Below are 26,784 nucleotides of genomic sequence, written 5' to 3'. Positions count from 1 at the left end.
ATTCGAATACCCATCATAGGCCGATATACACTTGCCTGTTATATCAGCCAGGTAAGCCTTTAGGTCCTCCTCCAGACCATCCCGGGGCACGTCCTCCTCTTGGGATCCCGCAGGTACATCCACACCCCCATACAGACACCCACATACCCCCACCCACGACATTCTCGAAGTCAACTTCCTGTCTGTTGTTGCTACGCAACTGCAGCGTAGGGGGAAACTGCCCCGCCTGCTACATTGTGTACGCTCATTTAGTGGAGAAAAGCTTTTATTACATATCGAACCGATAGGAGCTTATCTTATCTAATCTTACGTGGATGTTTGATCGGGTAGTGGCACACGTGGTACCACCACGTAGATTAGATAAGATAAGCTCCTATCGGTTCGATATTATGTAATTAAGGTTAGCTTAGCATGTAGCTACCACGACCACAACACAGAGCGAGTTAGCCGAACGTTAGCCACCAGCCACTTTTTCCTCTGTGATGCATCAGCTGGTATTATATAAAACTTGCGATTTGGATTTCTGTGTTTGTTATTAGTACAAAACGTAACACAGCAGCTTCAATTTGGGTATTCGAGAGATGGCAGGTGTTTTGTATGGACATTATGTCAAGTCAATCAGGGTGACTTCTTTGACTATCTTGCCTTAGAATCACCAGAAAGGCTTTCGAAATAGTGAAATGCCATGTTGGCCTCAATATTTTCAAAACAAATCGTATGAAAATGTTATGAAATGAACAAGAATGTGATAACATGTAATAAAAACGGACCTCAACGCATGCATTTGATGGTAGAAATCCGTATGGCCCCCCTATACCAAGATGGCGGCGGTCTCGTGACATCAGAGTGTCTTCGAGAATAAACAAAAAAAAGTTAAATATATATTTAAATACAGGTATAGTTATAATTCGTATTATTATACTGCAAGCACAAGGGTAGAATCATATATAGTGTGTATATATATATATATATATATATATATATATATATATATATATATATATATATATAATTTTAAATATTTGTTTGATGCTCGAAGTGAACTTCCTGTCTGTTTAACTTTCTGTCTAAAGTGGCTTGGGGGGAAAGTTAAACATGCACTTTTAGAATCACCAGAAAGGCTTTCGAAATAGTGAAATGCCACGTTGGCCTCAATATTTTCAAAACAAATGATATGAAAAGGTTATGAAACGAACAAGAATGTGATCAAACATGTAATAAAAACAGAGCTAATGATAACAAACTATCATTACACATGGGCAAAACAGAGTCCATTCTCTTCGGTTCAAATAACAAACTCAGCAAGACCGACGGATTCTCAGTTACAGTGGGTGACAATATTGTCACAAGGAAAGACGAAATTACCTACCTGGGCTCCATCCTAGAGGCAAATCTTTCCTGTGACAAAATGGCATCCAATGTAATAAAAAAAGTCAACCAACGAACTAGATTCTTGTACCGGATCTCCTCTCTGGTAAACAAGAATACCCTGAAGACTCTGGCAGGAGCACTCATTCAAGGGTACTATGACTATGCGTGCACCTCATGGTACCAAAGCACCTCAAAGGCGCTTAAAACAAAATTACAAACATCACAAAACAAACTGGTCAGACTACTACTTGACCTGAACCCCAGAACCCACCTCACCCCTGCCCACTTTGCCAACCTAGGATGGCTTAGAGTAGACGACAGAGTACAGCAACTTGCAATGGGCCTGGTCTACAAGATACACTATACGACCGGGGTGCCCATGTACATGTCAAAATACTTCCCAAAGGTCAGTGAATACCACAACCACTACACCAGAGGAAGCTCAACAAATCATGTTAAACCCAGGAATGTGAATCCCTGCCCACATTCAAAACCGCCCTTAAAGAGCACCTACGGGAGGCTGCAATTCGAAACTGGCCACCGTAAATGCCCAAAACCCCCACCACCTCCTAATAGACAGTCTCCTCCCACCGCATGTATATATTCCCTCCCCGCCGTATGTATATTTCCCTCCCACCCACCCACCCCCTCCTAATGTACAGTCCCCTCCCCATCATATGTATGATTGATTGATTGAAAACTTTATTAACAGATTGCAGAATGGGTACAATACAGTACAGCTCAATACACACAATTGTTAAGGGGATGCAGACCAGAGAAAGACTTTCGTCTTGTTTACACCAGGGTCCCCCATTTTCAATTCATCAGGACATATATGACATACATGACATACAGATAGTCAGTACTGCTACATCTATACATTTATGACATACCAGATTTGCAAATACAGTACTGTTTGTGATACAGAAGGAGTCAAGAAAAGGGAGTATATACATTTGACGTAGAAACTGTACATTGGAGGAGGTTGGGTGGGGGGGGTTGGGTACACTGGGATATTGACAACCATACTGGGTAATTTACATTGGAGGTGGGTGGGGGGGCACATTGTATAAACAAGCAAAACTGTACATTGAGGGGGGGGGGGGGGGGGGGGGACTCTGTACAAACAAACAAAATTGTACATTGGACTATTGACAAGACCATACTAGGTAAATGACTGTACATTGGAGGGGGTTGGGTTAGGATATTTACAGGGGCCAGTGTTGCATTGCAGTCTCCCGTAGGTGTCTCTTGAGAGAGGTTTTGAAAGTGGGTAGTGATCCACATTCCTTTACAGCTTTGGGTAGGGCGTTCCACATTGATGTGGCATAATTGCGAAACGTGTTTAGTCCCTTATTTGAGCCGAATCTGGGTTTAACATGATTTGTGGAGCTCCCTCTGGTGTTGTGATCGTGGTATTCACTGACCTTTGGGAAGTATTTTGCCATGTACATGGGTACCTTGGTCGTGTAGTGTATCTTGTAGACCAGGCCCATTGCAAGTTGCTGTACTCTGTCATCTACTCTAAGCCATCCTAGGTTGTCAAAGTGGGCAGGGGTGAGGTGGGTTCTAGGAGTAAGGTCAAGCAGTAGTCTGACCAGTTTGTTTTGAGATGTTTGTAATTTTGTTTTTAGCGCCTTTGAGGTGCTTTGGTACCATGAGGTGCAAGCATAGTCGTAGTACCCCTGAATGAGTGCTCCTGCCAGAGTCTTCAGGGTATTCTTGTTTACCAGAGAGGAGATCCGGTACAAGAATCGAGTTCGTTGGTTGACTTTTTTTATTACATTGGATGCCATTTTGTCACAGGAGAGATTAGCCTCTAGGATGGAACCCAGGTAGGTAATTTCATCTTTCCTTGTGACAATATTGTCACCCACTGTAACTGAGAAGCCGTCGGTCTTGCTGAGTTTGTTATTTGAACCGAAGAGAATGGACTCTGTTTTGCCCATGTGTAATGATAGTTTGTTATCAGCGAGCCATATGCAGATTCTGCCTAGTTCAGAGCTGAGGGTTTTTTCAACCTGTAACTTGTTCTTGTCAGAGACCAGCAGGGCTGAGTCGTCCGCAAACAGGAACAAGTTGCAGTCACTCTGTCAGGATCTAGGGGTAACAGTACTGTATATTTGAATACCGCCTATGTCACAAATGTATCAGTACTAAATACCTATATGTCCCTATGCCATAAATGTCATGTATGTTGTGTATGTCATAAATGTCTATATGAATTGAAAATGGGGGACCCTGATGGAAACAAGACAAACGTCTTTCTCAGGTCTGCATCCCCTTAACAATTGTATGTATTGAGCCGTACTGTATTGTACCAATTCTGCAATCTGTTAAATAAAGTTTTCATTCATTCATTCATTCAGCTCAACGCATACATTTTATGGTAGAAATCCGTTTGTTTCCCCCCAATACCAAGATGGCGGCGGTCTCGTGACGTCAGAGTGTCTTCGATCAGCGGTACAGTAGTAAAGAACTCTACTACGCAGACGCAAGCGCGTAGCCAATGAAAAAACAGCACTGCAAAAACAGTATGACGGAGAAAAACGTCAGTGGCCAATCAGATCGCGAAAAAACCGAACGCGGAAGTGCAACTCCGTTAGGGAAAATATACACGCGTGACGGATCTGGGAGGAGGGAGTAGCCTCCAGCTGCAGCGCCGGAGAATCCGCTCACTGGCAGCCACAGGATGCCAGCGAGAGGATTCCCCGGCGCTGCAGCTGGACCCTATTGGGAGGAGGAGGAGGAGGAGGATGTAGCGGTACATGTTTCTAGCCATCGTCACATCACTTCATCAAAGGAAGGAATCCCTCTTTTAGCTCAGTTGTCTCTCGGCTCGGGAAACATTTGGGATGGATATGGTAAGGATCACGCACAGAGAGACGGCCAGCGGGGTCTAGATTTGCACCTCAAAAAAAGGAGAAAGATGTCCGTTAACATTATCCTCGACGCGGCTTGCGGAGTGAAGTGGGACCGGACCGCCGCGGCGAAGCGAGCCGTGCTCCTGGCGGCCGCTGCATACGGCGTGAAGACACTGCTGTACCCCATCATCTGCAGACAGATCAGGAGGAGGAGAGACTGCCGGAATAACGACGTTCGAGGTGGTCAGGGAAACGGCTCTACTACTTGTTGTCTAATAAAACCACAGATCGATCAGTCGGATCAGGATGATCACAGCAGGATATCATCATCATCATCACCCGCGGTCAACGCGGAGTTCTTCAAGCAGATCCTGGACCTCGGCCGGATCCTCTTCCCGAAGCTCGTCTCCAAAGAGCTCGCCTTGCTCTCCGTGCACTCGGTCGCCTTGGTCTCCAGGACGTTCCTGTCCATCTACGTGGCGACGCTGGACGGCAAGATCGTCAAGACGATCGTCGAGAAGAACCCGCGGAGGTTCGTCCTGCAGCTGATGAAGTGGCTCCTGATCGCCATCCCCGCCACGTTCGTCAACAGCGCGATCCGGTACCTGGAGGGCAAGCTGGCGCTGGCCTTCCGCACCCGGCTGGTGGACCATGCCTACCGCACCTACTTCACGGACCAGACCTACTATAAGGTCACCAACATGGACGCGAGGTATGTCGTCAATGTATAGATGTAGCAGTACTGTCTATCTGTATGTCATACATGTCTAGATGTAGCACTAGCAGTACTGTCTATCTGTATGTCATACATGTATAGATGTAGCAGTACTGTCTATCTGTATGTCATACATGTATAGATGTAGCAGTACTGTCTATCTGTATGTCATACATGTCTAGATGTAGCACTAGCAGTACTGTCTATCTGTATGTCATACATGTATAGATGTAGCAGTACTGTCTATCTGTATGTCATACATGTATAGATGTAGCAGTACTGTCTATCTGTATGTCATACATGTCTAGATGTAGCACTAGCAGTACTGTCTATCTGTATGTCATACATGTATAGATGTAGCAGTACTGTCTATCTGTATGTCATACATGTATAGATGTAGCAGTACTGTCTATCTGTATGTCATGTATGTATAGATGTAGCAGTACTGTCTATCTGTATGTCATGTATGTATAGATGTAGCAGTACTGTCTATCTGTATGTCATGTATGTATAGATGTAGCAGTACTGTCTATCTGTATGTCATGTATGTATAGATGTAGCAGTACTGTCTATCTGTATGTCATGTATGTCATGTATGTCCTGATGAATTGAAAATGGGGGACCCTGATGTAAACAAGACGAAAGTCTTTCTCTGGTCTGCATCCCCTTAACAATTGTGTGTATTGAGCTGTACTGTACTGTACCCACTCTGCAATCTGTTAATAAACTTTTCAATCAATCAATCAATCAATCAAAGGCTGGCCAACCCGGACCAGTCCCTGACGGAGGACGTGATGATGTTCTCCCAGTCCGTGGCGCATCTGTACTCCAACCTCACCAAGCCCATCCTGGACGTGCTGCTCACCTCCTACACCCTGATCCAGACGGCCCGCTCCAGGGGGGCCAACGCCACCGGGCCCACCCTCCTGGCCGGCCTGGTGGTCTTCATCACGGCCAAGGTGCTGCGGGCCTGCTCGCCCAAGTTTGGCAAGCTGGTGGCGGAGGAGGCCCACAGGAAAGGGTACCTGCGTTACGTGCACTCAAGGATCATCGCCAACGCTGAGGAGATCGCATTTTACGGGGGACATAAGGTACACACACACACATGTGCAAAGTGGCATGTACATTATAATTTTTTCTTTTCTTTTACCTTTTATTTGACCAGGTAGTCACTTGAGATCAAAGATCTCTTTTTCGAGCAAGACCTGGCCAAAATGGCAGCAAAAACAAAAACAAACATACAAAATACACAAAACACAGACAGAGACATAAAAGGCAAAGTGGGGCAAGGGGATACATTTGAGCTGCAGCAAATTAGATTGAATGGGATTGGGGGAGATTGGAGGGCAGGGTAAAAAGGTAGAAAGAGGATGGAAGGTGAGGCTTTGCAGGAGGTTTGTAGGTAATAGTGTTTGTAATGAGGCTATATGCGTTGTCTTAAGTTTAATCATAATTATGATGTACATTGAGGGATACCCAAAATAACCCCAACACACCAACAATGTATATATAAGGCAATGGGCCAGTATGTGTGTGTTTGTGGCAAACTGACAGACACCAACCAGATCTATAGGCTATAAGGCATCCAGTTTCCAACATCCAGAAACATGCCTACATACCGTACTGCATGTAGTAGTAATAATACATGAGGTACACACTGTATGACAGCATGCTTTCAGCCACATGCTGCTGGTACATTTAGTCTGTGGCTGGTAAATGTCAACTCTATAGCCAGTTTTGCGTCTCATCAATCTGTGCTCTGTCTGTCTGTCTTCTCTTTTCGGGAAAAAAAAAAAACGGTTCGGGCTGCTTGGAATTATTAAAATTGGCAGGGTCATTCTTAATCCACGTGCCACCCTGCCAGTTGATGGTGAAGTTAGTTGCATAAATGCCCCTGCCTTCAGTGTAACAGTGCACCATAACTAGGGATTTAGTGGAGGTTAACCCTTTCACTACCACACTACAGAAGGTTAACCTTTCACTACCACACTACAGAAGGTTAACCTTTCACTACCACACTACAGAAGGTTAACCTTTCACTACCACACTACAGAAGGTTAACCCTTTCACTACCACACTACAGAAGGTTAACACTTTCACTACCACACTACAGAAGGTTAACCCTTTCACTACCACACTACAGAAGGTTAACCTTTCACTACCACACTACAGAAGGTTAACCCTTTCACTACCACACTACAGAAGGTTAACACTTTCACTACCACACTACAGAAGGTTAACCCTTTCACTACCACACTACAGAAGGTTAACCCTTTCACTACCACACTACAGAAGGTTAACCCTTTCACTACCACACTACAGAAGGTTAACCCTTTCATTACCACACTACAGAAGGTTAACCCTTTCACTACCACACTACAGAAGGTTAACACTTCCACGACCACACTACAGAAGGTTAACCCTTTCACTACCACACTACAGAAGGTTAACACTTTCACTACCACACTACAGAAGGTTAACCCTTTCACTACCACACTACAGAAGGTTAACCCTTTCACTACCACACTACAGAAGGTTAACATTTTCACTACCACACTACAGAAGGTTAACACTTTCACTACCACACTACAGAAGGTTAACGCTTTCACTACCACACTACAGAAGGTTAACCCGCCTTTTTTGTAGGAATGAATGTACATAATAGTAAGTAGCACCAAACTGACGCAAATTACATGAATACATTGTATTTTTTGTTGTTGTTGAGGAAACACCATCAAATAATAAATCTTTTGAACATGTTATTTCTTTAAGGAATCGGTTGATGACAGCATTACGGTGACCGGTAGTAGTAGTTTTTTTTACCCACCGTTTATAATCTTAATAATCTAATCTGATTGGCGCCCCCTGCAGGTGGAGATGCGTCAGCTGCAGAAGTGCTACAGCGCCCTGGCGGAGCAGATGGACCTGATCCTGTCCAAGCGCCTGTGGTACGTCATGGTGGAGCAGTTCCTCATGAAGTACGTGTGGAGCGGCAGTGGACTGGTCATGGTGGCGGTGCCCATCATCACGGCCACCGGCTTCGCCGATAACGGTACACACACACACACACACACACACACACACACACACACACACACACACACACACACACACACACACACACACACACACACACACACACACACTAACACACACACACACACACACACACACACACACACACACACACACACTAACACACACACACAGACCTTTCACTCGTCGAGCAACACCTTGTGTCACACTTAGGGATGCCCCCCGATCCCTCGGCTGCCGATCATTATCGGCAGATAGAATAGAATAGAAATACTTTATTTGATTTTATTTTATTGATGGATTAAAAACACACAACAAGGATCCAAAGGATAACATGAGAAAGAGTAAAACCCTTATTTCCGTCATGGTCCCAGGGCTGTTGTTGGGCCACAACAAAAACACGACAATAACACCAAACACATACATTTAAAACATTAGAAGACTAACCTATCGCTAAAAATTGTATATCCCACAATAACTAAAAACTGATTGGAAACCCATTCAAACTAAAGGGGGCTATTCCTCTATTCTGTCCATGAGCCACTTCCTGACGCTTCTCTTGAAGCTGTGGAGGCTCCAGCTCTGCTTGATGGGGAGAGGCAGCTTGTTCCAATCCTGCGCTCCAGAGAAAGTAAGGGAGCACTGGCCCAGTTTGGATCGGAAAGAAGCAGGCTTCAGGTTTGCTATGCTTGCTCTAGTTCTGTGGTCGTGGGATTCGTTGACCGGGGTGGTGAAGTAGTTCTGGAGGTATCTAGGGGACCTTTGGTTTATAATATTGTGCACTATGTTCAGTCTGAGCTGGGTAACTCTGGCCTCCACAGGAAGCCAGTTTAGCTCCTGAAAGTGACTCCTCCCTATGTGGGTGCGAGGGCCAAGACCCATTACCACCCTTACCAGCTTATTTTGGGAAACCAGAAGCTTCTTTTTTATGGTCACTGTCAGGCCCTCGAACCACGATACGCTACCATAGTCAAAGTGGCAGAGTACTAGGCTATTTGCTAGTAGCCTGAGGCTATCTCTGCCAAGGAGGTTGGCTTTCCTAGCTAGGTACCTGGTGCGGGCGTTGACTTTGCCCAGTACTTGGGAGGCCATAGCCTGCCCATCTAGGCTCCCGTCTATCATACAGCCTACATAAATGACTACCTAAATGTTGACCATACCCCCCCCCCCCCCCTTTTTTGGCCTGTGAGTGATCTGTAGTGACAAATTTCCCTCGGGATGATTAAAGTATTTCTATTCTATTCTATTCATCCCGAGGGAAATTTGGTAAACATTTATTAGGTAGTCGAAAACAAATGTCACAAATAAGACTAAAAATAAAATATGGTCCTGGATATAAATTTTCTATGTTATGTATAACATTCAAATATAAAATATACAGTCAAAATATACAGTAAGTGTACAGTAAAAAGTGTGGAAATGTACAGTGTCGATTTAAGAGTAAAGTGAAAGTCCAAATAAAAGTCCAGGAAGATGTGATAGTACTGTCACCCTGTGCTCAGTGATGCGTTATAGAGTCTGATGGCTGTCGGAATGAAGGACTTCCTGTGCCGTTCAGTGCTACATCTTGGGAGTCTTAGTCTAACACTGAACGTGCTCCTTCTGTCAGCCAAGTCTGTGTGTAGTGGGTGTTAGGGGTATTCTGTATAAATATGAGATCGGGGGGGGAATTCCGATCAATGTTGTGGAAGAACGCGAGCCTCTTTCTCAGCGGAGTTGGTGTCATTGTCGCATGTTGACTAACCTAAAACATGTTGGCAGTGTGGAACTATACCAAGGTGCCAGACAGATTTACCATCTGCGATGTAAACTGACCTATAATACCGCTATACCAGCGCCTATGACAAGTGCTGTACATGGGCCTTATACATAATAACAGATTCAAATACGGTAAAGCAGGCATACAAAGATCAGTACATAGAGACATATACACTATATACAAGCAGCACAAAACCCATTAAGAAGATTCAAACGCTAGTGAAAAGAAGTGTGTTTAAAGCCGAGACTTGAAAGAATCGACGGATGGAGCGAGTCTGATGGAAGAGGGAAGGCTAGTATTCCATTAACCAGGCTGTAACTGCGAAACCACGGTCGCCTCTGAGTTTGAGTCTCGAGCGTGGGACGGCCAGGAGGTCGAGAGGTGGTGTGAGCGCTTAAGAGATCTGTGATACAGGAGGGTGCCAGTTGGTTCAGGGCTTTGAACGCGAACAGCAGGACCTTGAAATCAATTCTATAACGAACTGGAAGCCATCAAAGAGAGGCCAAAACAGGGGGCATATGGTCCCTCTTTCTGGATTGATTGATTGATTGATTGATGTCTTTATTGAAGCAATAAAACAAGGATTGTGCAATACAATACAAAGACTATTGATCAAAAGGATAAAAACACAATAAAGCCCTAGAGAGCTTGTTTCCATTGTGGTCCTTGTGAAGTGAAGTGAATGTAAGTGTGCATAATGTGAGCGCGTGTGTGTGTGCGCGGGGAACATAAAACAAGATACAATATATAAAAAAAAATAAAAACTTCACATCAATAGAGACCTCACCAAATAACAAATCACCCTACGGGGGTTCCAATATTTAAAACCAATACAGGAGCCAGATAAAAAACAAACAGAGGATTAAGAACCGTTTTGCAGCCATTTTTTTAAGGAGGTCTTGAAGGTAAACCTGGAAGCAAGTCGCTTTATACTTTCAGGTCGTCTGTTCCATAAAATTGCTGCAGAATATAAAAAGGTGGGGCGGCCGGGTAGCGCAGCGGACTAAGCGTCTGTCTACCACCACAGAGCCGGTGGGATCGAATCCAGCTGTGGTGCCTCCGGCTTGGTCGACCGTCCATACTGACACAATTGGCAGTGTCAGAGGGTGGGAAGCCGGCGTGGATGGGTCCTGGTCGTTGTAAATATTCTTTAGTTTGGGACACCTCATTCATTTTGTAATGTAACTCCCTGACATCTTAGGGCTGACCCCTATTAGTCGATTAGTCGACTAATCGGTCGAAAGGAGCCATAGTCGACTGGCCAACCTCTTAGTCGAATATAAAAAAAAAAAAAAATTCTTTATTTAAAAAAAAAAATATATCATTCTTTCCAAAAGAAAAGAGGCCTAGAAGCGTGGCTAACGCTAATGGCACGCATACCAGAGGCTACCTGCCTACGAAAACAGGCACAGAGGCACTGAAAGAGGATTTCACCCGTCTAATGAACACACTAGACTAGACAAATATCAAGATGTATCCATCAGTGGACCAATTGCATGCTTTTGCAGAGGACAAGAAGCCTTCAGTCGACTCCTTCAGACATTAAGCACCCCCTACAGCCCAAATGGAATGATACAAAAAAATAAAAAAAATAAAACATTTTAGTCGACCAAATTTGACTAACGGCAAATTTTGGCCAATCATAGTCGACCATCCAAATCCTTAGTCGGGGACAGCCCTACTACATCTACACACGCTGCAGCACAATCATGCCGTCACAACAAGCCCTCACTGATGTCTCTGACCATCCAGCAGAGCTACTAATGTAAACTAGTTAAATGACAACAGTCAGCATAGATTTTTACATTTCTACATATTTTAGGTACGTGTACTGTAGGTACGGGTCTATATTTCTTGCATGCATCACAATATCAGCATCCAGTTATTTATTTTAGGTAGAGCAATATTCTGACTACTAGTGTGAGTAAGTGTGAAAGCTCTAAGAGTTTGTATTCTTAATCTACATTCATATGTTTAAACTCTCATATGGCCAGGTTTTATTTGAGGTATTTTTCTATTTTGGGGTGTATACAATATCTATCAATTGAAAAAATTGTTGCAGTAAAATATTTTTTTATACAAGAATCCATTTCATATCAGAGACCTTAGAGATGAGGAATGGGGGTATCTGAGAATTGCTTCCTGAGCGTGCAACAAGACGGTATAAATATGGAATATTAATACAGTCTATTCCACTATAGATATATCCACGCGATTAGCTTTAGTTCTTATTCATCCACTGTCATTTGCAGTGTTTGTGTAGTGCTATTATTTATTTTCGGACATCAAATAGGTATATAGTGTGCTGTGTGATGACACTACATTTGAATCTAATCAAATGTTGATCCGTCGCAAAGCGCTTCCTCGCTACTTCCTCGTTCGGCAACGACGAACCTCTAGTCTATTTCCACACCTGCCCTCGCATTATAATGAGCTGGACAGGTGTGTCTGTATGCAAATGAAGTAAACGGGTAGGTTCAAGTTTGTCAACGAGTGACGTATCTGGTTCTGGGCATCGCAGCTGTGATAATGTTGCCGAGTTAAGACCCGCCTCTCCACGCGTCGGTGAATCCGGGTGTAATTGGTGTAATTGTCGGTGAGTTTCTCTTATGACCTTCCATGGTGGTTGTCGTAAGAGAAATCTTATGGCAATGTTGGTGAATGAGACCCATTGTTCCTCTGAAAACCTAAAACAGAGTCTGAGGTACTAATTTAAAAAGCCACTTAATGAGGCCTTATAACTTGAATTGTAATACATTATGTCTGTGTTATGATATTGTTATTAGTCATACATTTGCCCTGAAGGTGTTCAACCGTTAGTGGTGCATGTTGTGTGCGTATTGAAGAACGTGCTATACTCATTGTCTCTCTCTCTCTCTCTCTCTCTCTCTCTCTCTCTCTCTCTCTCTCTCTCTCTCTCTCTCTCTCTCTCTCTCTCTCTCTCTCTCTCTCTCTATCTCCCTCCCCCTCCCTCCCCCTCTCTTTACCACCTACAGAGACAGCGGACGGTCAGCCCCACTTGATGGTGAGCGAGAGGACCGAGGCGTTCACCACCGCCCGCAACCTCCTGGCCTCTGGGGCCGACGCCATCGAGAGGATCATGTCCTCCTACAAAGAGGTGACATCACTTCTCTTCCACTAGCCTCCATCTTCTCCGTCCTCTCTCCTCCCTCTAGCCCATCCCTCTCTCTCCTCCCTCTAGCCCCATCCTCTCTCTCCTCCCTCTAGCCCCATCCTCTCTCTCCCCCCTCTAGCCCCATCCTCTCTCTCCTCCCTCTAGCCCACATCCTCTCTCTCCCCCTCTAGCCCCATCCTCTCTCTCCTCCCTCTAGCCCCATCCTCTCTCTCCTCCCTCTAGCCCATCCTCTCTCTCCTCCCTCTAGCCCCATCCTCTCTCTCCTCCCTCTAGCCCCATCCTCTCTCTCCTCCCTCTAGCCCACATCCTCTCTCTCTCCCCCTCTAGCCCACATCCTCTCTCTCCCCCTCTAGCCCACATCCTCTCTCTCCCCCTCTAGCCCACATCCTCTCTCTCCCCCTCTAGCCCACATCCTCTCTCTCCCCCTCTAGCCCCATCCTCTCTCTCCTCTCTCCTCCCTCTAGCCCCATCCTCTCTCTCCCCCTCTAGCCCACATCCCGCTCTCTCCTCCCTCTAGCCCACATCCTCTCTCTCCCCCTCTAGCCCACATCCTCTCTCTCTCCCCCTCTAGCCCACATCCTCTCTCTCCCCCTCTAGCCCACATCCTCTCTCTCCCCCTCTAGCCCACATCCTCTCTCTCCCCCTCTAGCCCACATCCTCTCTCTCTCCCCCTCTAGCCCACATCCTCTCTCTCTCCCCCTCTAGCCCACATCCTCTCTCTCCCCCTCTAGCCCACATCCTCTCTCTCTCCTCCCTCTAGCCCACATCCTCTCTCTCCCCCTCTAGCCCCATCCTCTCTCTCTCCCCCTCTAGCCCACATCCTCTCTCTCCCCCTCTAGCCCCATCCTCTCTCTCTCCCCCTCTAGCCCACATCCTCTCTCTCCCCCTCTAGCCCACATCCCGCTCTCTCCTCCCTCTAGCCCACATCCTCTCTCTCCTCCCTCTAGCCCACATCCTCTCTCTCCCCCCTCTAGCCCCATCCTCTCTCTCTCCTCCCTCTAGCCCACATCCTCTCTCTCCCCCTCTAGCCCCATCCTCTCTCTCTCCCTCTCTAGCCCACATCCTCTCTCTCCTCCCTCTAGCCCACATCCTCTCTCTCCCCCTCTAGCCCCATCCTCTCTCTCTCCCCCTCTAGCCCCCATCCCGCTCTCTCCCCCTCTAGCCCACATCCTCTCTCTCCCCCTCTAGCCCACATCCTCTCTCTCCCCCTCTAGCCCCATCCTCTCTCTCCTCCCTCTAGCCCCATCCTCTCTCTCCTCTCTCTAGCCCACATCCTCTCTCTCCTCCCTCTAGCCCCATCCTCTCTCTCCCCCTCTAGCCCACATCCTCTCTCTCCTCCCTCTAGCCCCATCCTCTCTCTCCTCCCTCTAGCCCCATCCTCTCTCTCCTCCCTCTAGCCCCATCCTCTCTCTCCTCTCTCTCCTCCCTCTAGCCCCATCCTCTCTCTCCTCTCTCTCCTCCCTAGCCCCATCCTCTCTCTCCTCCCTCTAGCCCCATCCTCTCTCTCCTCCCTCTAGCCCACATCCTCTCTCTCCTCTCTCTCCTCCCTCTAGCCCCATCCTCTCTCTCCTCTCTCTCCTCCCTCTAGCCCCATCCTCTCTCTCCTCTCTCTCCTCCCTCTAGCCCCATCCTCTCTCTCCTCTCTCTCCTCCCTCTAGCCCCATCCTCTCTCTCCTCCCTCTCCCCCCTCTAGCCCCATCCTCCCTCTCCTCTCTCTCCTCCCTCTAGCCCCATCCTCCCTCTCCTCCCTCTCCCCCCTCTAGCCCCATCCTCTCTCTCCTCCCTCTAGCCCCATCCTCCCTCTCCTCCCTCTAGCCCCATCCTCCCTCTCCTCCCTCTAGCCCACATCCTCTCTCTCCCCCTCTAGCCCACATCCTCTCTCTCCCCCTCTAGCCCACATCCCGCTCTCTCCTCCCTCTCCCCCCTCTAGCCCCATCCTCTCTCTCTCCCCCTCTAGCCCACATCCTCTCTCTCCCCCTCTAGCCCACATCCCGCTCTCTCCTCCCTCTCCCCCCTCTAGCCCCATCCTCTCTCTCTCCCCCTCTAGCCCCATCCTCTCTCTCTCCCCCTCTAGCCCACATCCTCTCTCTCCCCCTCTAGCCCCATCCTCTCTCTCCCCCTCTAGCCCACATCCTCTCTCTCCCCCTCTAGCCCCATCCTCTCTCTCTCCTCCCTCTAGCCCACATCCTCTCTCTCCCCCTCTAGCCCCATCCTCTCTCTCTCCCCCTCTAGCCCACATCCTCTCTTTCCTCCCTCTAGCCCCATCCTCTCTCTCTCCCTCTCTAGCCCACATCCTCTCTCTCCTCCCTCTAGCCCACATCCTCTCTCTCCCCCTCTAGCCCCATCCTCTCTCTCTCCCCCTCTAGCCCCATCCTCTCTCTCTCCTCCCTCTAGCCCCCATCCGCTCTCTCCCCCTCTAGCCCCATCCTCTCTCTCCCCCTCTAGCCCCATCCCGCTCTCTCCCCCTCTAGCCCACATCCTCTCTCTCCTCCCTCTAGCCCCATCCTCTCTCTCTCCCCCTCTAGCCCCCATCCCGCTCTCTCCCCCTCTAGCCCACATCCTCTCTCTCCCCCTCTAGCCCACATCCTCTCTCTCCCCCTCTAGCCCACATCCTCTCTCTCCCCCTCTAGCCCACATCCTCTCTCTCCCCCTCTAGCCCACATCCTCTCTCTCCCCCTCTAGCCCACATCCTCTCTCTCCTCCCTCTAGCCCCATCCGCTCTCTCCTCCCTCTAGCCCACATCCTCTCTCTCCCCCTCTAGCCCACACCCTCTCTCTCCCCCTCTAGCCCACATCCTCTCTCTCTCCTCCCTCTAGCCCACATCCTCTCTCTCCCCCTCTAGCCCCATCCTCTCTCTCTCCCCCTCTAGCCCACATCCTCTCTCTCCCCCTCTAGCCCCATCCTCTCTCTCTCCCCCTCTAGCCCACATCCTCTCTCTCCCCCTCTAGCCCCATCCTCTCTCTCTCCTCCCTCTAGCCCACATCCTCTCTCTCCCCCTCTAGCCCCATCCTCTCTCTCTCCTCCCTCTAGCCCACATCCTCTCTCTCCCCCTCTAGCCCCATCCTCTCTCTCTCCCTCTCTAGCCCACATCCTCTCTCTCCTCCCTCTAGCCCACATCCTCTCTCTCCCCCTCTAGCCCCATCCTCTCTCTCTCCCCCTCTAGCCCCATCCTCTCTCTCTCCCCCTCTAGCCCCCATCCCGCTCTCTCCCCCTCTAGCCCACATCCTCTCTCTCCTCCCTCTAGCCCACATCCTCTCTCTCTCCTCCCTCTAGCCCACATCCTCTCTCTCCTCCCTCTAGCCCCATCCTCTCTCTCCTCTCTCTCCTCCCTCTAGCCCCATCCTCTCTCTCCTCTCTCTCCTCCCTCTAGCCCCATCCTCTCTCTCCTCCCTCTAGCCCCATCCTCTCTCTCCTCTCTCTCCTCCCTCTAGCCCCATCCTCTCTCTCCTCCCTCTAGCCCCATCCTCTCTCTCCTCTCTCTAGCCCCATCCTCTCTCTCCTCCCTCTAGCCCCATCCTCTCTCTCCTCTCTCTCCTCTCTCTAGCCCACATCCTCTCTCTCCTCCCTCTAGCCCACATCCTCTCTCTCTCCTCCCTCTAGCCCACATCCTCTCTCTCCTCCCTCTAGCCCCATCCTCCCTCTCCTCTCTCTCCTCCCTCTAGCCCCATCCTCTCTCTCCTCTCTCTCCTCCCTCTAGCCCCATCCTCTCTCTCCTCCCTCTAGCCCCATCCTCTCTCTCCCCCTCTAGCCCCATCCTCTCTCTCCTCCCTCTAGCCCCATCCTCTCTCTCCCCCTCTAGCCCCATCCTCCCTCTCCTCCCTCTAGCCCACATCCTCTCTCTCCCCCTCTAGCCCACATCCTCTCTCTCCCCCTCTAGCCCCATCCTCTCTCTCTCCTCCCTCTAGCCCACATCCTCTCTCTCCCCCTCTAGCCCCATCCTCTCTCTCTCCCCCTCTAGCCCACATCCTCTCTCTCCTCCCTCTAGCCCACATCCTCTCTCTCCCCCTCTAGCCCCATCCTCTCTCTCTCCCCCTCTAGCCCACATCCTCTCTCTCCCCCTCTAGCCCCATCCTCTCTCTCTCCCCCTCTAGCCCACATCCTCTCTCTCCTCCCTCTAGCCCACATCCTCTCTCTCCTCCCTCTAGCCCACATCCTCTCTCTCCCCCTCTAGCCCCATCCTCTCTCTCTCCCCCTCTAGCCCCATCCTCTCTCTCTCCCCCTCTAGCCCACATCCTCTCTCCCCCTCTAGCCCCATCCTCTCTCTCTCCTCCCTCTAGCCCCATCCTCTCTCTCCTCCCTCTAGCTCTAGTTTTTTGATGCTCTGATCGCCAGTAACGACATTCGCTTTGAACACCACACACTTCTTCTTCTTTCGTGTAACGTCAGAGGTCCAACTCCGTATCTTGTAGCCATGCCCTTAACTCTGGTCCCACATCAAAGAGGCTGGCTTCCGAGGGTGGTTTGTATAGGGGGCAGATGGTCAGGATGTGGTCAACAGTCTGCTCAGGGTTTCCACACTCACATGCAGCGCTGTCTGCCAGGCCCCACTTCTTTAATGATGCTTTAAAGCGACCGACCCCAGATCTTAAACGGTTCAGCAGAACCCATTGCTGGCGTGGAAGATCGTCTCCTGTGGCACCATCTCCTGGGGCCCTCATTTATCAACGTTGCGTACGCACAGATATGTGCGTAACCCCTGCGTACGATAATTTCTAAGTAAAGTGTGGGACTTATCAATTTGAACTTGTGCTTGACTTTGTGCGTATATTTACGCACAGCTCGGAGCATGCATAGCTGGCGCCCGTTGGTAGAATATATTATTACAACACGGAAATAAGCTTCTGTGCATTAGTTTCAACACTGCCGTGTTCTGTATGAACCGTAATTCATTATAGTTCATTGTAAAATAGCAACAGTAGTGTAATTATGGTCAAAACCCTATAAATAGCATTTGGAATAATAGGTCTTTCTCTCCGAATTAATGCAGCATGGTTTATATAGCGTTATCGGAATATACAGGGTGTACTGACTGACTGCGCTCCGCGTAACTCAACTCGTTATTATTTTGCGCACAGACCGCAGAAACACGGGAACGTTTTGATTATATTTAAAAGGCTTTACGTTAAACGAAACAAGTGGAATTTCGAAGCTGTAATCAGAATACAAGTCATATGAACACCCACGATATAGTGTTCTTCCCCCTTCCTACTGTATAAGAAAGAATAAAAAAACGCATTGCAATGAGAACAGAGGGTGTATGTGTATTACAAAACCCTTGCAATAATGTGTCTTAAATGAATGAAAAGCATACATGCTCTAGTCTGGACACAGAGCATATATCGTGTGGGTGATATGACTTGTATTATGCTTACAGAATTCCACGTATTTAGTTTTACAATGTCAAAGCCTTTTAATATAAATCAAAACGTTCCCGTATTTCTGCAATCTATGCGCAAAATAATAACGAGTTGAGTTCTAACAAAGAACGTATTACATGCTGGTATGCTGATAGAGTAGACTATTATATGAATATGAATAGGAATATGATATAAGGTATACACTGGTCCGTCCGCGAGGATAGCGATGAGGAGTCGGATAGCCATTAAATGCCATTTGAGAATATAGGCTATTAATGCAATGAAAAACATATTATTTAATGTTTTCATAAGCGTAAAGATACAACAGCTAGATTAATGATCAAGTTAGTTTACTGTGCAGGGTACGCAGGGCTGTGCATTGTGCTATTATATATGCGCAAGTTACTGTTGCATAATGTAGGCTATGGCTGCTATTATATGTAATTCATATAGGCTACCTAATAGTATATGATTTTTAGAGGCATCTATTTTGTTGTCGGTATTAGGCTAATACCGACAACAAAATAGATGCCTCTAAAAATCATATTATAGCCAATCGAACACAACTAATAAAGGCATTCATATTACAGCACAGTTATAATGACACACCACCAACGCCAAACAGTGGTCAACGAACGGTCTTTATTAGTATTTTGAGCTGTCCAGGCAGAATTGCAGCAATGGTCTTAGGGAGCCGTTTATATCTGACATCACCGTGTACAAGTCAGCCTTTTATTTATCCCATAACACACGGGTTGTGTCTTCTTGGTTCGGCAGCGCCTCAGTGAACAATCTCCCGTGAAGTTTCTCAGAGTTCCGCTCGGGTCAGTCCATTATTTCACATCCCATGGGGGGTGTTTCATGACCATGTATGGATAATCATGCACGAGCATTGACGGTAGAACAAAGAGGTATTTATCAACACGGAGGAGCGTAGGACCTGTGTACGCACGGTTGATAAATCCCAATATTTCTGTGCGTGCACACATTCTAAATTCTGTGCTTACGTATGAAAATAGAACACTTTCTAAGAAGTGTTAATAAATGAGGGCCGATCCCAGATGTGGTGGTGGATACGGGTTGGCCCAGCGCTCTCCCACTCTCTCTTCCAGGCTGCCGCCAGCCATCCATTTCTGGACAGGTCCTCAGTGGTGGAACGGAGCATCTCTTGTGCCACCTTGTTGTAGGGGTGGCGGGACTTGAGTCTGCTCATAGGTGCTGTTGTTGTTGTTGTGGTGTTATGTAGGGTGTGCCAGTCATGCATCACTGCTTACCTTGCTAGGGCGAGAGTGGCAGCCTCTCGTCGTAGGCCAGCTGGTGCGATTCCTGCAAGGACTGGCAGCAGGAAGACGGGTGTAGCCTTCAGGCATCCAGTGATGATCCGGAGGGCGTTGTTAGTAGCCGCATCAACTTTTTTAACGTGTGGGCTTCTGCTCCAGACTGGGGCACAGTACTCCGCTGCCGAGAAGACCAGGGCTTGGGTGGATATCCAAAGGGTCTTGGCAGTGGCTCCCCAGGTTGTACCCGCGAGGCGTCGGATCAGCGCAACCCTTGATGTTGTCTTTGCCCTGACATCTTCGAGGTGTTGTTTGAAGGACAGTGTCCGATCCAGACGCACGCCAAGGTATTTAGGGGCTTGCTGGGACTCCAGACGCTTGCATATACCTCCAGTTCCCTCTTGGCGTCTCTGTTGCAGAGATGGTATGCTGCAATCACAGTTAAGCATTCTTACACGTCACAGATTGACGTGAATTCAGAATGGCTTGGTTTAGTGGGGGAGGATCTTGTGTCAGCTGAACTGGATGAATGGGACTGCATGAGAACTTCACATGTAGTCAGTGTTGGTACAAACCCCACATCGCTAGAAAACAATGCAAACCACTGGAAGAGGCCGTTTATAAGATAGTAAATATGTAAATATGGTCCAAATCAAGGGGGTTGAAGGGCAACCGTTCAGAAAACAACAATATAATAACACTCATATACAAGATTTATAATGTATTACAATGCATATCAGAATACATTATAATAATTAGGGATGCTCAATATTGGCTTTTTTACCGATACCGATATTCCGATATTGTCCAACTCTTAATTTCCGATACCGATACCGATATCAACCGATACCGATATATGCAGGGTTTCCCCCCAAAAAAACGGAATAATTTCAGGTAACTAATAATTTCACTGGATGCATTCAAAAGGCTTTCTAAATGTAAGCATTATCTGTGCAAAATATGATAATTAAAAAAGTTAAAATTAACATTACATATCTCTTGTTGTTGAATTAAACCAACATGCATACTTTTGACAATAAATAAAATAAGAATTGGTTCTTACTTGCTTGCCTGGGTAAATAAAGGTTAAATAAATGTAAAAAAAAAAAAATGTATACCGATATTTTCCGATATCACATTTTACTGCTGATATCGGCCGATAAATTATAATTATAATGTAACTTTCTGGTGTGATTATAATTCCGACATTAGAATAAAGATGACTAGTTTAGAAGTGGTTGTGTCTGTAAGGGACGAGCCTCAGCTCGAACCCGTCTCCTTGGACATCCAGGTGACACTAAACCGACAGGACCCGGTCCACATCACTGCTGCGTCACAGACATCCAGGTGACACTAAACCGACAGGACCCGGTCCACATCACTGCTGCGTCACAGACATCCAGGTGACACTAAACCGACAGGACCCGGTCCACATCACTGCTGCATCACAGACATCCAGGTGACACTAAACCGACAGGACCCGGTCCACATCACTGCTGCATCACAGACAGGACCCGGTCCACATCACTGCTGCATCACAGACATCCAGGTGACACTAAACCGACAGGACCCGGTCCACATCACTGCTGCGTCACAGACAGGACCCGGTCCACATCACTGCTGCATCACAGACATCCAGGTGACACTAAACCGACAGGACCCGGTCCACATCACTGCTGCATCACAGACATCCAGGTGACACTAAACCGACAGGACCCGGTCCACATCACTGCTGCATCACAGACATCCAGGTGACACTAAACCGACAGGACCCGGTCCACATCACTGCTGCGTCACAGACAGGACCCGGTCCACATCACTGCTGCATCACAGACAGGACCCGGTCCACATCACTGCTGCATCACAGACAGCCCGGTGACTAGGAGCCTTTTCAATGATGGATGGATGGATAGCTTGATAGATGGATGGATGGATGGATAATAGAAAGAAAAATAGATGGATGGATAGATTTAGAATCTGAATTTAGTGTTGTTTTTCGTTTTTTTCCCCCACATCACCTAATTACAGTAAGTAAGTCATTGACCTATCTCAAACCCCTGCCCTCTTTGCTGTTGCTTTCCACAGTTGTGATTGGAGGATCAAGAGAAGAGGGCTGGGCCTGAGATTCATTAAAAGTAACAAATCACAGGTTGAATGGCGCCCGTTCACTGAGGCGCACGCCGGCAGGATCTCTCGATGCACTCGACTTGAACTTGTTAAGCTGCACAGCGGTGCCATTGGCTCACATTATATTTGTGTTGTGTTTGTGGACATATAATGTCATTGTCACCCTTAAACGGAGGATCCACCCTTAAACTGAATGTACATAGCGTCGCTCCAATGATCTCTGACAGTTCTGTTGATATCCATAACCCCCCCCCCCCCCCCCCCAAGCTGGAAATCAGAGCTTCAAGACTTGAATTTGTGATGTCATCAAAAATGTTGACCACTGTACTGCATCAACATTGGATTAGTCGCCAACTTTGTGGCCATAAATAATTTTTATTTGAGCTATTACATACAAATTAGTTTTATTTAATTGCAGGGCTTACGGCTCGGACTCAGAAACTGTACCCATATCCCCGTAGAATCACCATGGTTACTGTCGTAGTGTGGAGAATCACCATGGTTACTGTCGTAGTGTGGAGAATCACCATGGTTACTGTCGTACAGTGTCGTAGTGTGGAGAATCACCATGGTTACTGTCGTAGTGTGGAGAATCACCATGGTTACTGTCGTAGTGTGGAGAAGCTCCAGGATTTGTCTTATCTCCCAGGTGTTTGTCTCTTGATGACATCATCACTAGAGTCTAGTCTCCCAGGTGTTTGGCTAATAAGGAGAAACTTGTTGATATTCACAAATCCAAACAGAGCTGTACAGTGTTATACAAATAATGCATGTGATTTCTATTGTAGGGTGGATTTTCCCTGGAACATTCTGGAATGTATTAGGTTGGGCTTTTCACCAACGCCCCCCTCGTTATCAAACGTGATCGAGCAAAAGGAAGCTGGAAATACAGAAGGCATTGTGTGTATGCGTCTGTGTGTGCATGTGTGATTGTGTACATCTGTGTGTGTGTGTGTGTGTTCATGCTTGTGGTTTGTGTCTGCGTTGAGCAAGCAGAAGTGAAACAAATATAGAGCCTTTTCTCAGACTTCAAATGTACGCCTGTATTTCCACAGGTCGAACAACATATTAAGAGGAAGCTGTCTGTCTCTGTTTATCTGTCTGTCTGTTTATCTGTCTGTCTGTTTATCTGTCTGTCTGTGTCTGTCTGTCTGTGTCTGTCTGTCTGTCTGTCTGTCTGTCTGTCTGTCTGTCTGTCTGTCTGTCTGTCTGTCTGTCTGTCTGTCTGTCTGTCTGTCTGTCTGTCTGTCTGTCTGTCTGTCTGTCTGTCTATCTATCTATCTATCTATCTATCTATCTATCTATCTATCTATCTATCTATCTATCTATCTGTCTGTCTGTCTGTCTGTCTGTCTGTCTGTCTGTCTGTCTGTCTGTCTGTCTGTCTGTCTGTGTCTGTCTGTCTGTCTGTCTGTCTCTCTGTCTGTCTATCTATCTCTCTCTCTCTCTCTCTCTCTCTATCTATCTATCTATCTATCTATCTATCTATCTATCTATCTATCTATCTATCTATCTATCTATCTATCTGTCTGTCTGTCTGTCTGTCTGTGTCTGTCTGTCTGTCTGTCTGTCTGTCTGTCTGTCTGTCTGTCTGTCTATCTATCTATCTATCTATCTATCTATCTCTATCTATCTGTCTGTCTGTCTGTCTGTCTGTCTGTCTGTCTGTCTGTCTGTCTGTCTGTCTGTCTGTCTGTCTGTCTGTCTCTCTGTCTATCTATCTATCTATCTATCTATCTATCTATCTATCTATCTATCTATCTATCTATCTATCTATCTATCTATCTATCTATCTATCTATCTATCTATCTATCTATCTATCTATCTATCTATCTATCTATCTATCTATCTATCTATCTATCTATCTATCTATCTATCTGTCTGTCTGTCTGTCTGTCTGTCTGTCTGTCTGTCTGTCTGTCATCTATCTATCTATCTATCTATCTATCTATCTATCTATCTATCTATCTATCTATCTATCTATCTATCTATCTATCTATCTATCTATCTATCTATCTATCTATCTATCTATCTATCTATCTATCTATCTATCTATCTATCTATCTATCTATCTATGCAGCATTCAACAAGGCATAGGGTTACGCTGAGTCGATTCTAATGTCATTGCCGCGCGCGCACCTGGGTTTTGCACCCAGAACTGTCCCTCAGTCAGTGGTACAAAAAGAAGAAGACGGTTATATTGTATTGTGGCATAAACCCACCGTCTGTGATGATGACTGATGCGTACAGAATGCAGAGGCACAGTGTGGAGGCGGTCCAGCGGCAAGCCTCCGCTTGCAGATTCTGACGAGGTGCGCGTCTGAGGCAAGTTTAACCACGTGTGGAATAATGATCCCCCCCCCCCCCCCCCTCCCATTCTTATTATTCCCCCCACACCTCTCCAATCCGTCTACCCTCCCCCATGTATCCCCAGTGTGTGGCAGCTATTGAGCTGGCGTAGACCAGGGTTTGATGCCCCTGCCCCACGTTGGTGGTGGAGGAGGAGGCCATGTCTGCTCTACACGTGTTGCTTTGAGTATCAAGAAAAGTGCTGTATAAATGCAAAGATCATTCATTCTTTCAAAGGATGCTGTATGTGTGTGTGTGTGTGTGTGTGTGTGTGTGTGTGTGTGTGTGTGTGTGTGTGTGTGTGTGTGCGTGCGTGCGTGCGTGCGTGCGTGTGCGTGTGTGTGTGTGTTAGGGCTGTCAGTTGTTGGCCATAAGGATACTATTCGAGTACGAATCGGCTGAGATGAGGCAAATTCTAATGACATTTGAATATCAATAATAAAATGTACATATTATTACCACATCAAAGCAGACGTTCATTGTGTGTCGTATTTGCTATTATGAGTAAACAGTTCTCAGGCATTCGGCTGGGCTTTGTAACACCCGTTCACTGGCTTTTATACAATGGCATGCACATTTCTTGATTCTGATTGGCTGAAACAGTTATTTCGTATAACACACTCCACGTGATCCCAGAACCCGCCCCCACAACCGAATAACTTTTTCCCGAATCACTCCGCCGTTCATTCTTTTACTGAATGAAACCAAGATGGTGGACAATAATCTTTATGAATGGATGTATTGATTTAGTCATAACGACTCATTCAAAATAGATAAATTCACTTGGAATATGTTAGTTGTTTACACAATGTTGGATTATGACGTAATTGGTTTGTCATGACTCATTGTAAAATATAAATCGTGGGGGGGGGGGGGGATGCTCTGGATACAGGTAGTAGCATATATCGTGACATATGATACAGTGTATGCGCCAATAATAACGAGTTGAGTTTCTAACAAAGTTGGTTCCAACTCGGTCAACGTCGCCCCGATCGAGGCGGAAATGCTTAGAAAAAGAAAGCCGACAGCGATATTTCCACGGCTCCCACGGGCCGAATATTGCCCCGATCCACGGGAAATTAAATCCACGGGTGCCTCTCGGCGTGCCGAAGCTTTTCCTAAATCACTTCCATCATCGAAAATGATGGGAAAAGGTCAGCGTGCGACCCGAAAGGTTTCACGTGATTTTAAAAACGCTGTATTAAAAGAACCAATATAAGGATCCACGCGAGCTTTCTACTGTGGGTACATCTTGGCGTCCCGCAACTATTCCCCGATCACTTCTATCACCGAAAATGCTTAGAAAAGGAAAGCCGACGGTTGTTATTTCGTATATAATACACTCCACGTGACCCCAGAACCTCAATGTAAATAAACCATAATCACCCTACAAAAACAGTACTGTATTTGTAAATCTGGTATGTCCTAAATGTATAGATGTAGCAGTACTGTCTATCTGTATGTCATGTATGTCATATATGTTAATAACATTTTCAATCAATCAATCAATCAAGCATGACTTCCATTGGATCTACGTTTTCTGTTTTGGGATCTACTTTTTCTGTTTTTGAATAAATCTCCATTATGCTTCAATTACTGTGTGTTTATAATAATAATAATAATAATAATAATAAGGTTAGGTGAATTGGGTCATTGTATAAAAGACATTACATCACGTCCGCTGCGCGTCGGGCCTAACAACCACCCCTAGCCGCGATCTAATTCCTATAACACACTCCTGCGCGTGATGTACCGCTTAAGTATTACAGTATTACATCTCCAAAACCACAAGAACCAGTGATGCGTTTTTCAGTTCACCTCATATCAATAATGTATTTTTTATTCATGTATTTATTTACATTTAACGAGCAGTTTGGTAGTAGTCGGACTCGGCTCTCATTACATGTCCTTCACTGGACTCTGAGCTGTGTGCAGTATCACCCTGGGAGGGAAGGACTGGGGAACGTTCTTTTCACCGCCGATTAGATTTACTTTACTAACGTACGGGCCGACACTAACACAGGCCTGTACGCTGCGACGAGATCGTCGCAAATTGCCCCCTAATTTGGCCGGTGCGAATGAAAAATTATATCTACTCGCAAGCTTGCGAATAGTGATTTCACCCCTTCATTCGCATTTCACTACACTAACATTAGCCTACAACCAGGGCTGTACAGGCGACATAATGTTGCGGTTGTAATTTCATTAGACAGACCAGCGCGGACATTTAATAACATGCAATTTAATTGACACGAGCAATGGGCTAACGTTAGCTGGTGGTCCCGAGTGAAGCAGGGACGGTGGAAAAGTGAGGAAAGGGGGTGGGTTATATTGACAAGTGACAACGCTTGACAACAGAAGTTTAAACATAACTTCATATTTATTAGTTATTCGTTTCTGTATATCATCGACCACTGTGACTTTCCATCTCCGTGTTAGACTCTTACTGTTTACATTCGAGTGTGACGTCATCACCTACGGCAGCTTAGACGATCAAAACGCGAACCTAGAACAAAACCCGGGGGGGGGGGGGGCTGGCTCTCTTGTGCGTTCTCGCCCCCTCTCTCTCTCTCGCTCTCTCTCTCTACATTCAATGATTTAAAGTAGCCAAACGTTACAGACAGTATAAATACTAACTGGATAGTTGATGATAAACATTTAATTTCATTATCTGAAATATTCTAAAATCATTAAGTCTGCTATAAGCCATTATCCCTTTGTGTGTAATTATTATTTTCTCACAGTAGTATATATATATATATATATATGTGTGTGTGTGTTTGGCTAAAGTGG

At 46.7% G+C, this 26,784-nt stretch overlaps 1 protein-coding gene across 1 annotated transcript in view; it reads left to right on the top strand.

Moving 5' to 3' along the window:
• Positions 1-4,210: 4,210 nt before the first annotated feature.
• The window catches only part of abcd2 (ATP-binding cassette, sub-family D (ALD), member 2), a gene marked incomplete at its 3' end in the record, with an annotated part of 52,397 nt that continues 29,823 nt past the window's right edge, over positions 4,211-26,784 (top strand). Inside the window, exons 1-4 of the mRNA XM_084330196.1 lie at positions 4,211-4,947; positions 5,708-6,041; positions 7,822-8,002; positions 12,742-12,863. Of these exons, the coding sequence (XP_084186322.1) occupies positions 4,301-4,947; positions 5,708-6,041; positions 7,822-8,002; positions 12,742-12,863 (1,284 nt within the window). The 5' untranslated portion in view covers positions 4,211-4,300. The remainder of the gene's footprint in view (positions 4,948-5,707; positions 6,042-7,821; positions 8,003-12,741; positions 12,864-26,784) is intronic.

This window comes from Notolepis coatsorum (genome assembly GCF_963971535.1).
Source record: "Notolepis coatsorum genome assembly, chromosome: 15".
In the NCBI taxonomy this organism is placed as follows: Eukaryota; Metazoa; Chordata; class Actinopteri; order Aulopiformes; family Paralepididae; genus Notolepis; species Notolepis coatsorum.
Note: the sequence above shows the minus strand (reverse complement) of the source record. Positions and strands in the feature narration are given on the sequence as shown.